This window comes from Podarcis gaigeae (assembly GCF_964106915.1).
Source record: "Podarcis gaigeae genome assembly, chromosome: 15".
Taxonomy (NCBI): domain Eukaryota; kingdom Metazoa; phylum Chordata; class Lepidosauria; order Squamata; family Lacertidae; genus Podarcis; species Podarcis gaigeae.
The window spans coordinates 19,011,826-19,024,799 of NC_139692.1; the positions used below are offsets into that span (position 1 = coordinate 19,011,826).

The 12,974-nt window shown below is 41.7% G+C and overlaps 1 protein-coding gene across 5 annotated transcripts in view; it reads left to right on the forward strand.

The window, feature by feature from the left end:
* USP28 (ubiquitin specific peptidase 28) overlaps nt 1–12,974 on the forward strand; it is a 32,005-nt gene that overhangs the window by 6,518 nt on the left and 12,513 nt on the right. For all 5 annotated transcript variants that reach the window (XR_014558242.1, XM_083713942.1, XM_083713943.1 and 2 more), the window contains exons 6-16: nt 1,344–1,430; nt 1,931–2,068; nt 3,116–3,189; nt 4,077–4,156; nt 5,040–5,188; nt 6,857–6,984; nt 7,164–7,259; nt 8,206–8,370; nt 8,745–8,956; nt 10,785–10,855; nt 11,793–12,024. Coding sequence is in view for 4 of the 5 variants with exons in the window: in XM_083713942.1 (XP_083570068.1) it covers nt 1,344–1,430; nt 1,931–2,068; nt 3,116–3,189; nt 4,077–4,156; nt 5,040–5,188; nt 6,857–6,984; nt 7,164–7,259; nt 8,206–8,370; nt 8,745–8,956; nt 10,785–10,855; nt 11,793–12,024 (1,432 nt within the window). In the remaining variant the exon portion in view is untranslated. The remainder of the gene's footprint in view (nt 1–1,343; nt 1,431–1,930; nt 2,069–3,115; nt 3,190–4,076; nt 4,157–5,039; nt 5,189–6,856; nt 6,985–7,163; nt 7,260–8,205; nt 8,371–8,744; nt 8,957–10,784; nt 10,856–11,792; nt 12,025–12,974) is intronic.

The following is a 12,974-nucleotide window of genomic DNA, read 5'->3' on the forward strand; positions in this document are numbered from 1 at the left end:
CCCTCTAGATGTTGCTGGACTCTGAGATTACTTGGGCCATTAGGTACATTTCAAATTGTGATTGAGTGCTGTGGGCACTAGTCACAAACTGACTGCCATGGGGGCATGGTATAACACAACTTGACAGCACTAGGGGGGTATAGTATAGCATAGCACACAATTAGAGTGAGTAGAGTCATTATTGCTCTATTCCCCTACCCCAAGACTACCTCATGTTTCCTATAGGGAGTCAGCTATTTCCTGCTGGTCAAATGGTGGAGTTAAAGGCCCAAGAACCCTTGTACATTCTTTCCCTGATCCATAAAATTGGATGCTGCTTTTATGATGTTTTATACTATTTATACACTGCTTAGGGTTTTTTTTTAAAAAAAGCGGCTTTGAAGTACTTTTAAATAAACCATCCTTGACCATTGGCCATGCCTGCTGGGGCTGATGGGAGTTCCAACCCTGTGCTAGGGCAATGCTTCTAGGGTATTTGATACTTTGTGTTAATTTAAGGTTGGTTGTGGTCAGACATATTATTCCATTGCCTTCAGCATTCTCTTTAATACCTATGTATTTAATACCCATGGTGTGATGTATGAAAAACAGGTAAGCATTATTATGGTTTCCACTTGCAATTTACCAATTGTTGTTTGAATTCTAGGTGCCACATATATGGCACATCAGGAAAAGCCGGAGATCAGGATTCTGCCAGAGACTTGTCTTATAATGGGGGTGGGGTGCAGAGGGTACTGCACACTCATTCTAACAGGGATCCATGGTAGTTGGGCAGTACTTTTTAATATAAGAGTTGGTGTGTGTGTGTGAGAGAGAGAGACCCTGGCCGCCTTATGGGAGAAAATGGTGTCAAGCTATCTCTGATGCCTATTTGCCATGGGGTCCAGTAATAATAATAATTAATAATAATAATTTAGGTATTTATTTTTTATACCCCGCCCACCTGGCTGGGTTTCCCCAGCCACTTTGGGCAGCTCCCAACAGAATTAAAAGCACAATACAACATCAAACATTAAAAACCTCCCTAAAGAGGGCTGCCTTCAGATGTCTTCTAAAAGTCAGTAGGATTGGGAGTGCTTTGTATGTTTCACTGGCTTTAGTGGGAGAGCTGAGCACATGCCAACATCTTTCTGTTACAATGATTAAGGTCTACTTCAGAGCAGCAGTTTGTCTCTGCACAGTGTACATGCTTCTGTGACATCAAAAAATGTGTAGGAAACGCATAGCCTTTGAACTTATCATGAACGCTGGCCTACAAAGAGTGTTGTGTTCTGAACTGAGATCCAATTACAGTCTTGCTTTGATCAGATGAGGCAGTGGTTTAATTTAAGGGTTTTTGTCAGTCTCTCTTCCAGCTGCCAGAATTCCGCCGGTTGGTTCTTAGCTACTCCCTTCCAGAGAGTGTACTGGAAAATTGTCAAAGCCAAAGCGTAAGTGCTGTCTGAACAAGGGCAGGTTGCTCATTTTCTTGTAGTTGTACTGTCTAAAATTAGAATGAACCTGGCTGATTTTGATAAGTTCATGAATCTAAAACATGTACTTGGTTTGAAACTGGCTTCAGACTTCATCAGAGTTTGAGGCTGGTTTGTTTTGCCACAGCTGGTATCATGATTTCTTCAATATCTAGTTTATTATTTCAGGCAGAGTAAGGGACTGTGTATGAATATTCTTAAACATTTTTGCATTGTAATACATTAGGCGTTCTCTAACTGCTTACTTTCAATGTTTCCAAACCTCTCAGCCTCCTTGAATATTGCCCTGAGTACTAAATGGGCAGCTTCCCAGTACTTGTCCTTTTCTTTGTTTATACCTTGCCTTTGCCATCAGCAATCTTGACCTCTGTGCTATTTCTGTTAGTAAAATGCTAGCTCCTGTTACAATGGATTGCTCAGGTTGTCATTTCTGCAATTCATTGTGCTTTTTCATTCAGAAAAAGAGGAACATCGCGTTCATGCAGGAACTTCAGTATCTCTTTGCTTTAATGCTGGGAACACCCTGTAAATTTGTAGACCCTTCCGCAGCCCTGGACCGTCTCAGATGTGCGTTCAGTTCACCTGAGGAGCAGCAGGTAATTAGGATGGTTGTGCCACCAACCTTGATTGTGATCTATAAAGTGGGTGTGTGACTTTAAAACATAGCAGAGGCATCTCAACCTCTCTCCCTACATCTTAGATGGGATGTTTTCTAGTCCCTGTGCCCCACCATGAAGACATGCTTAAAGTGGCTTGGGGCAGGAGGCTTCCCTTTGTCTTCCCCCTTTCCCAGCTATTACCTTATGAGGATTCTGGGAATCATCCCGGACCTATTTGCTTGTGCTTGAAGAGAACCTTGTCAAAATTTAGTTGGCCTCTGCTAAAAGATCAGAGTGGTTTGTGTGTAGCTAACTAGTGTGGTGATAATGATGGTGATGATAATAACAATTTTATTATTTATAACCCGCCCATCTGGCTGGGTTTCCCAGCCACTCTGGGCGGCTCCCAGCGGAATATTAAAAACACGATAAAACATCAAACATTAAAAACTTCCCTAAACAGGGCTGCCTTCAGATGTCTTCTAAAAGTCAGATAGTTGTTTATTTCCTTGACATCTGATGGAAGGGTGGTACACAGGGCGGGCACCACCACCAAGGAGGCCCTCTGCCTGGTTCCCTTAATCTCACTTCTTGCAGTGAGGGAACTGCCAGAAGGCCCTCGGCACTGGACCTCAGTGTCTGGGCTGAACGATGGGGGTGGAGACACTCCTTCAGGTATACTGGGCCAAGGCTGTTTAGGGCTTTAAAGGTCAGCACCAACACTTTGAATTGTGCTCGGAAATCTACTGGGAGCCAATGTAATTCTTTTAGGACCAGTGTTATATGGTCTTGGTGGTCACTCCCATTCACTAGTCTAGCTGCCGCATTCTGCATTAGTCTGATGGCTCTTCCTGTGCATATGTGCTTTGAAATGCCTCTCTTTATTTATGCATGTATTCAGTCAGTCTCTGTGTTACAGCTCACAAGAATAGGAGCAGTGGGTTCTGTTGCAAACACAATGCAAAAACAGTAGTTGCTAAAAACAACAGACTAAGCTTGCTGGTAATTAGCATTTTGGCATTAAGTGTCTTGTCTTTCTTCTAGCAAGATGTGAGCGAGTTCACCCACAAACTTCTGGATTGGTTGGAGGATGCTTTTCAGCTGGCTGTGAATGTTAAGTGAGTCTGGAGAAACTTTAGTTGAACAATAAGTTTGGTATATGACACATCGTTGAATACCCTTTCCTTCTTTCCATTGAGAATAGGGTTGCATTTAACATTGTGAGATTATAGCAATATTTCCTACCATGTGCTGCAGCTTGTTTAGGTGGTGGGGAAGACATCTTGAATTAAGCAAGAAGCTCTAGTTCATATTTCAATACATGATAAACTTTCTAAGCAAATGGGGCATTCCAAATCATGTAAGTTGCCCGTATTAATAGCTCCCTGTTCAACTTCCTATGACTCTAGGAGCTTGACATAGTTGGCTTTTGTAGCTAAACTGTCTGTTGAAACTTGGGAAGCATCATTTTCATAATAGCTAGAGTCAGTATGGCAGAATGTGAGTATCTGAAACAGTGTTTGAGGCTCTGAATATTCCGGGCTATGTCACTTTAGACTACAGGAGAAAGCTCACGGGATGAAATGATTTTCTCACGGGGGGGGGGGGGACAAATTCCCTGCCTGTAGAAGACTGGTTCATTTGGGGAGAACAGTTCTAGCCTGCCCTCCTTGGTAACACACTAGTTTTGGGTGGAGCATGGTATCTGTTATATAGAGGAACATTCCATCACATGATTCCATCATCTGCAGCCTTGGCAAAGGTCTCCTGTCTGAGTGGGACCTAGGCCTAAACCATAGTTTTCTAACAAACTGATAACTGCATATTTCAAGTTCATATCCCCTGTCCTTTTATACAGACCACCTGTCATTTTATTCCATTTTCAGGCACCTAAGGATTGTTGATAAAAGCCTTGGTTTTTATTTTATTTTATTTTAAAAAACACTTTGTATTCCTGAGTCCAATGAATTTGTCATGTCTTTATTTGATTGATTGATTTCTGCAGTGGTAACTCACAGGACAAATCTGAGAACCCAATGGTTCAGCTTTTTTATGGGACTTTCCTTACTGAAGGTATTCATGAAGGTAAGGTAGAAGGGTGTTAATTTAATCCTCTTTACATTGATTTGTGTCCTTACCTGGACTCTACCTGGGCACTGTTGCAGATAGGTCTGTTTTGGCCACAGTCCAAGCAAAATTAAGCATTTGCAGCTCCCTCTTATGTCAGTAGTGGGACATTTAAATATCCACATTAGCTTACTATTGAAATTAATGAAAGTGCTCAATTACCATGGTTATGAAGATCTTTTCCAAGGGCTAGAGCCTTGAGCAGGAGCACTCCAAGGAATTGACGGTGGGTTCACAGCAATATTTTGTTCTTGTAGATTTCTACTTCTTAAATTCTGAAGCAAGCAGTCATGCATGCTGTTCACTCATATGCAGAAATGTGTGAGTCTCCCTGCCTTGGAAGGTTCGGTGAACTGCATCACTAGGAAGTTTATATGTTCACGAGAGAACTATCACTAATCTTGACTATTACAAAAAAAAAATCTTACCAAAAAATACAAAACTAATATCCTCATATGTTATCCACATGCGATGAGAATGTAAGGAATACTTTCAGTATTCCCAAATTTGTTATTAATATTGGCCCTAAATCAGGAAAAAGTAGGAAAGAATAAGAATTATTATTTTATTATTTATATGTCACTCATCTTACTGGGTTGCCCCAGCCACTCTGGGCAGCTCCCAGCAAAATCTATAGAGCCATTACACTGTGCTGAAGGCTTATTAAAAACTGTAATATGTTTATATTGACCAGTCAGTTGAAAAAAAAACAAAACCCTTGTTTGGCTTAGCTTTAATAAAAACCTCTTTGCAATATCTAGATATATCTGTAAAGAGATATTCTGGTGTGTGCTTGGTTTTATGAAAAGCTGGCTTTTGACTTTTCTCCTTTCATGTTCAGGCAAGACCTTTTCCAAAATAGAGACATTTGGCCAGTACCCCCTGCAGGTAAATGGTTATAAGAACTTGCATGGATGTTTGGAAGGCGCCATGGTAGAGGGGGAGACTGAACCGTCGTCATCTAATCAGTCAGTGAAGTATGGGCAAGAGGTTAGTTCTACACGATTCATCAATTTTACTTACAGGCAACAGAGAAAAGACAAACATGATCCCAAATGAGAAATTGTAAAAAGTATTGTGAAGCTCACATTTTACATGGGAATAGTTAAGTGTACAGTATTTCGTGGCTGACATGTTCATCAAAGCTAGCATGCCTGGGTTGTATAATTGCTGACTTCCCACATAACCTGTCCAGCATTTACCTTGCAGTAAAAGGGTCTGCTTATTATGTGTAAGTGTGATAAAGTGTTTCTCTTTCTATTGAAGCCTACCCATACCCGAGTAGGGAGGAACCACTGCCTCCATATTTTCGGAGGGTAAAAGTACAGTTCTTAACTTTATGGTATGCTTTTTTTTGTAATTCATCTTTTCCCTCTTCGTGTACACTACACTTTTCATTTTCATCCTAAAAAAATCTTCTGCCTCCACCTATCCTGCTCTTTCTGCTTTTTGATTTAAATCATGACCCAATCATATGCTGCTTAGACATATTTGAAAGCTGTTCAGAACTACTTTAAACTACCTAAAGCATCTCTCTTTATAAGAATTGTTTATGAACACATGACAAAGAATGAAAAATAAAGTTTTGCATTCTGGCAGGCAGTTGAATGAAAGGAGACTCTGCTGCTGTTTAAGGTCCTTCTGTGCAATATTGGTACTTTCTTCTGCAGCATGTGATGTTCCTTGATAGAGCTGATTGGCTCTATGTTGAAAATAATGTCAGGTTTTCTAAATTACCCACCTAATCTCCCAGGGCTTCACTGTAAGGCAAATCATCTTGAGTGATTTCAGCTCCGTAGTTTAGGATCCCAGGAAGCTTAAAAGCAAAAATCTTAGCCAGAGGCAATTTTTTACTTAACCCTTTAAGTCTTTTTTGTATATTTCCAGCCATCCGAGAAATGCATCTTAAATCGGAACCTTTCTGTTCACATTGCGAAGAAGGCTTTAGGAGGCTGATGTGTTGGGAATAGTCAGGAATGCTCTCACTCTGTTCAGTTAATAGGAGTTAGTTCTGCTTTCTCGTCTATAGTTAAATTATCAGCTTTTGTAGGATTAAAGAATAAGGATTGCTTTTTAAGAAACAGAATTATTTTTTTTTAATGTCCCTATGTTACATTCAACTGCCAAGGTAAAAGTTGTGGCAACTAGGATAACTTTTAAAAAGTGCATCAGGCCAACTAATTACAAATAGCTCTAAACAGAGGGTGTGATTTACTTATTTTGTATCGTGCAAGCTTTGTCTAGCTCTAGATGCCAGAAGGCTATTAAAAGCTTAGAAGATGGAATCATTGGCAGGATATTTCCATTGTGGATTTTAATATCAGCAGCTAGAAAACTCTGCTGCTCAGTGTCTATTTGAAACAGTTTCCGACTTGGCAGTTTTTAGTTGTGATTGTAAGACTTGTTTGGGTTGCTCTGTAACATTAAGCCTTTGTACACACCCAGCAATTTAAGGTGGGCTCAGCTTGACTTTAAAATCAGTATTCAGAAATAGCTTATAACTAAATGTACAAATTAACATACATTGATCGCCCCTCCCCCCTGGGTATGGCGCATGACTTCCTATGGTCGATAGATATGGTGAGATCTCTGGTGTCTTACATATTTGAAAGTCTAGTATCCTTCTCCTGTCCTAAAACTTTTTTTTATGTGTTCCAGCGCTGGTTTACAAAACTTCCTCCCGTGTTGACTTTTGAACTTTCCCGTTTTGAGTTCAATCAGTCGCTTGGGCAGCCAGAGAAGATACACAACAAGCTAGAGTTTCCACAGATAATTTATATGGACAGGTGAGATGTTAACTGGCAGTATCATATGCAAAAGCTCAGAGCATCAGACTTTACCCTCAAGGCCTGCTAGAGTAATATTGGCATGACTGCATCAGTCTTCACAATGATTCATGTGTACTTTTGAATGGGAGGATTAATCCTACAAAAAGAGACCACACAAATAAGTGTTTCTCCTTTAGGTTCCTGTATGGTAACAAAAAGCTTGTTCAAGCCAAAAGAGAAGAGATCAAGAAACTGAAGGATCAGATAACGGTTCTACAACAGAAATTGGAAAGGTAGGTGGTCAGCTTTTCGAACTACAAAACTTCATGTTTCCATATTCAGACTGTTATGTATGGTGGCCAGTCCATGATTAGAGCAGCAGTGTCTATATCACCTTTCCCCATATGTAATTAATATGAACGCATTGGACTGGTGTGTTTTTCACTCAGTTTGGGATCTGTGAGTGCAATCTTGGCGGGAGCCTCCACATCTCTCCAGTCATTTCAGTGATCTCTCAGACTGGCAAGGAAAAGCTTTCTATGACTTCTCCTTATTCTCCAGCCCACAAAGGGTCATATGACTACATACTGCTTCTATCTAGCCACATTTATTATAGCTGCTGGATGTGTCCAAAGCAAATTTCCTGAAGAGGGCAAGCTTTTATCCAGCATTGGACACACACACACAAGGACATGGATTGAAGGCTTGGCTGTTAAGCTTCTCATGGCTGAGTAACAGTGGCTTGTAGTTGAGACACATAAGTTCCTTAACTGGTCCTTGGCATTCCACCATGAACAATAACTTTTACTTTATATTACTGTTGGGTAATATAGGCAAATACTGCACTAATTAACACTGCTTGTTTTGGTGCCCATGTTATGTTCAAGGAAGTGGTCTCCATGCGTGTTGACTGACTTTTAGAAAGGCCTACAAACAGATGCCTCTTCCTTCTTGGGTTATTATGCCTGACGTTATAGAATCCAACTTTCAGTGGTAGTTTATCATGCAGTTTTTCTTGGTAGTTAAAATTTAAATTAGATTTACAGTAGTACTTGGGCATATGCCAGATATTTAAAGGGAAAGCCCAATTGGTCGCTAATGCTTCCTTAAATAACTATTGTAGCTTTGATCCCGTTAGAATAATTTAAAGTATACAGGGATTCAATAAACTTAATTGGTGTTTTTATAAAGTAGGATATAAATAACATGTCATAATTCTCTTTGATTTACTCTCTTTAGGTACACAAGATACGGTTCTGGTGCCAGCCGCTTCCCTTTGCCAGACATGCTGCAGTATGTTCTTGAATTTGCAGGTACTAGGCTGCCTGGGGATGCCCCCTGCACTCAAGACTTGACACCAGTAGCTGAATGCCAAACTTCAGAGACTCCTCCAACACAAAGCAGGTAAAGAACTGATTTTCTTAAGATATCATTTGCAACCTCACCTTGACTCCAGAAATCTTGGGATCCTTTTATATATCCTTTCCATTTCCTTGCTTTCCATATTTCCAATGAAGGACTTGGTTGAAAGCTGAGTGATGCCATTCTGACAGAGGTTGGTTTTCCATCGGGGTTGATTTAAAATGAGAAAAATAACATGTCAGCGATTCAAATTGTTGTAACTTGATGTATGCTTCTTTTTTTTTGGGGGGGGGGGGTCTTTGGCCAAAAAAGCATCATACTATAGCTCATTAGGTGGCTGCTGAGTTCAGAGAAGTGTTGGTTTCCATTTGCTGGGAACTGTAGCATTGATTATCTTTCTATCCTTCTCTTAATAGGGTGACAGTAACACAAGCTGAAAGTGCCAAGGACGTGGTCTCTGCCCTAGCCACATCTCACCAGGAACCAAACAACAAACCCCTCCAGTTTCCCAGACTTCCTGTGAAGGTGCCAGAAGGCCATGTTCCTCGTGAGATTACAAAGGATGAAATAAGTCTTGTTGTGGCCTGCCTGCAACGATGGAGAGAAGAGGTTGAACAAGACATAAAAGGTCTGTGCCCAGATAGTGCCCTCCCTATTACAGTGGTACCTTGGTTCCCGAATGGCTTAGTTGACAAATAAATCGGCTCCCAAACGCCACAAACCTGGAAGTATTCCAGTTTGCAAATACTTTTCGGAAGCCAAACACCCATTTTGGCTGTCGGTATCGTTTCCGGGGGACGCAGGTGGCGCTGTGGGTTAAAGCCTCAGCGCCTAGGACTTGCCAATCGAAAGGTCGGCGGTTCGAATCCCTGCGGCGGGGTGCGCTCCCGCTGCTCGGTCCCAGCGCCTGCCAACCTAGCAGTTCGAAAGCACCTCCGGGTGCAAGTAGATAAATAGGGACCGCTTACCAGCGGGAAGGTAAACGGCGTTTCCGTGTGCGGCTCTGGCTCGCCAGAGCAGTGATGTCATGCTGGCCACGTGACCCGGAAGTGTCTCCGGACAGCGCTGGCCCCTGGCCTCTTGAGTGAGATGGGCGCACCAACCCCAGAGTCTGGCAAGACTGGCCCGTACGGGCAGGGGTACCTTTACCTTTACCTTTACTATCGTTTCCGGGGCTAATCAGCCAATCAGAAGCCACACCTTGGTTTTTGAATGTTTTGGAAGTCGAATGGACTTTCAGAATGGATTGAGTTTGAGAACTAAGGTACCACTGTATTGCGTTTGTTTTTTGTTTTTTAAATTGTAAGCTTTTACTGTATTTTAAATGGTCCTGGGAGCTTATGGTGAAAGGTGGACAGAAATTAACAACAACAACAACAACAACTTTCAGTTGGAGCTAGAGTCACTGACTTTCATTGGGTATGTTCAGGGCTGTTCATTCTCTGCCCCATGCCAATGCAAAATAAACTGTCAACTTTCATGGAAACATGCTTATTCTAAATTCAGTTATTTCACCTGCTTGCTTCATTGGACGTTTGAAAGCTTAGTAAGTGTTGGCATATTGTAGGATGCAGACTCTGAGCTGGAGGAGCCTGTATCCTGTTATATGTGATGCAGTTTTCACTTGATTATCAGCTGCTTTAGAGACCTGCTGAAAGGCAAGAAATAAATACTTTAAATGCAGCCTGCTCTTAATCTGTCTGCACACTTTTGTCTATTAAACCTCCACAGCAATTGAGACTTCTGCAGGTAACCGTATTCTTCACAAAACATCAATAGCCTTGGCAATTTTCATGATTATTTTCTATATAAATGGAAGTAATTTCTAACCCATTCTTCATTGTTCACCCAATCCCAGAGTGGGATGTGACATTCAAATACAGTAAATGTGAAAATGGACAATATGCTAACAAAGCTACAGCAGCTGAACCAAGGGCACTCCTTTAGTCAAATGCTTGAGCGAAATCATCACCCAGTACCTTTGTGTGAGTAGAGTTTTGGAAATAGGAGCTGAACTACTGTAAATCAATGCTTCCAACGTCATTCTCTGAAGCTGCTCTTGAAGAATGGTGTGGTTAGTAGTATCAAAAGCCACTGAGAGATTGAGGAGAATCAACAGAGCTGCACTTCTCCATCTTTCTTCTGATGAAGGCCTAATTTCAGGCTGGAGTGGGTCTTCTAGATAATCAGTTTCTTCCAAGAATGTCTGGAGTTGAGAGGCCCCTCCCTGTTAATCACTTCCCTAAGGAACGAGGCATGTGGGCTTAGAGTTATTAAGATTGTCCAGGTCCAGGGAGAACTTTCAAAGAATGGGTGCACCGGTGCCTCCTTCAAGGCAGCAAGAAACTACCTGCGTGGATTTGAATGTGGGTAGATATTTGTGTTGTCTGTGTCCTAGAAATGCTTAACAGCTAACGCAAGATCAAACATAAGTATTGAATTGTTTTGATTAACAGACCTGAATGCTTCTATTGCACTGCTTTCCCAATCTATTGACCAGATGTACTCAGATCCTTTGCTTCATCAGGTAAGATATTTTGTCTTTTCATTGAGATTATGTTTTTCTGTTCTTGTGCTAGCACTGGTACATGCTGGCAGTGCATGCTGTTAATTGAGTTCATTTACAGTTTTCTTGAAAGCAATATCATCTTATTGGGAGATGGGGCATATCTGCTGTTGTTGAACCTAAAGTAATTCTCTGATCTGTCCACGTAAAACTAGTTTACTAAAACCCAGCCTTTTCAAGCAGGCGTTTGGATTCTATATGATATCCTGCAAATAATGAAATTACCTTGCTGTGGAATGGTATTGCTAATGGGATTCATTAAAACTTGTTCTCAGACACAGGCATTTTCCATTTTTCTACCTTACACTATTTCCTGTACTTGCTTCAGTGAGCTGTAGATGCTGTTGTAAATATTAATAACTGGTGGAGTTGGTTCAATTTTCTCTCCTTATCCCTTCAAAATACATTACTAGGACCGCTGCTTCTTTCATGCTTAGAGGTGTTTCTGCCCTTTTCCTCCAGCACGTAATGAATCAAATGCTGGGTGTGTTCTGGATTATACAGTGTCTGCCTCTTGGCTCCTCATCTTAAAAGGCTTGGGTTTCAAGATTCTGCCATCATATTAGTGGAGTTACGTTGTATAATCTTGGTTTTTTCCAATAAATGGTTTGTAATTCTCTATGTCAATCTGCCAAGTGGTTTCTGGGTAGTCGGGCTTTGACCCTTAAAGTTCACACTTGTCACAGTGACTCTGAAGCACTGCTTTCTGCCAACTAAAACCATATTACTCTGGGAAGAAAATAATCTGTCTCTCTCTGTGTGAAGCCAGGATTGTATGAATGGATAGTTCTTAACAGGCACAACAGCTGGGAATGTGCCTGGCTGAATATGGCCTGAGGTCATGTTACTTCACCTGCTAAAAATAAGCCTGTTGTGTATGTGTGTGCATATTTTGCAGGTCCCTTACCACTTGCATGCTGTCTTGGTCCATGAAGGCCAGGCCAACGCTGGCCATTACTGGGCCTACATCTACAACCAGCCCCGAAAAAGCTGGCTCAAGTATAATGACATCTCTGTGACAGAGTCATCTTGGGAAGAACTGGAGAGGGACTCTTTTGGAGGCCTGAGGAACGCCAGTGCCTACTGCCTGATGTACATAAATAAAAAGCTACCACACTTTGCTGCTGCTGGTAAGGACTTTGAAATGCTTACTTGTCTGAGTGATCTTGAGCTATTGGTTTTGTAAGCACTTTTCTGCAATGCACCCAGTCCCTGCTTGTGGCTCATGGTTGATTCTTGATTGTATAGGAAGGTATGTAGGGACTTGGGGTTTGGGCTAAGTGATCTCTTCTAAGCAACTGTTTTTCTAGACGCATCTAGTTGTGTATAGAAATGGTACAGTAAAAAGAGTACAGTACTGGAGTGTAAGATGTCTAGCCTGCATTTAATGCTGTTTAAAATCACAAGAGAGAGGATGTCTTGACCTCCTCCTGCAATGCAGGAGTGAGTGCTGAGAGTGTTCCTAACTGGGCCAAAGTAACAGCCAACATCCATATGGGGACAGAGATGTTGGCTTAGCCCAGCACATTCTTCCTTCAGGTTGATGATATGCTCTATTCAGATACCTGTCTTCTGGAGCAGTCTAGAAAATTAGCTTTTGCAGGGTAAAAAGATGAACAAGTAAAGAACATGCAGGCAAGCAGTTGACCATTGCCATCTCTCATGGCATCTTCCTCCTTTTCTCTGGAACACTGAAAAGACATCTAGTCCATTGGGGTTTGGGAGGCGGTGTGAAGCACACCTAAGTAGTCCAGCTGATCTCTCACCACCTCTCACCGTCTTTGCCCTGAATGCTGGCGGTTGGAAACCATCATTGGGTGCCAGTTGGATTGAAATGAGGTATTTTATTTTCCCTACTTCCTACATGCATCCCCCATCTTTGCTATAAGGAGCTCCGGGTGTCCTATATAGTGCTCATCCTTCCATTTTTAACCTCACAACAACCCTGTGAGAGGGGTTAGGCTGAGATACATAGTAACTGGCCTGAGATAACCCAGTTGATCTTCATGGTCCAGCTGGGTTCTGAATCCTGGTCTCTCAGGTCCTGCTTCTGACATTCTTTAACTATACTGGCTCTAAA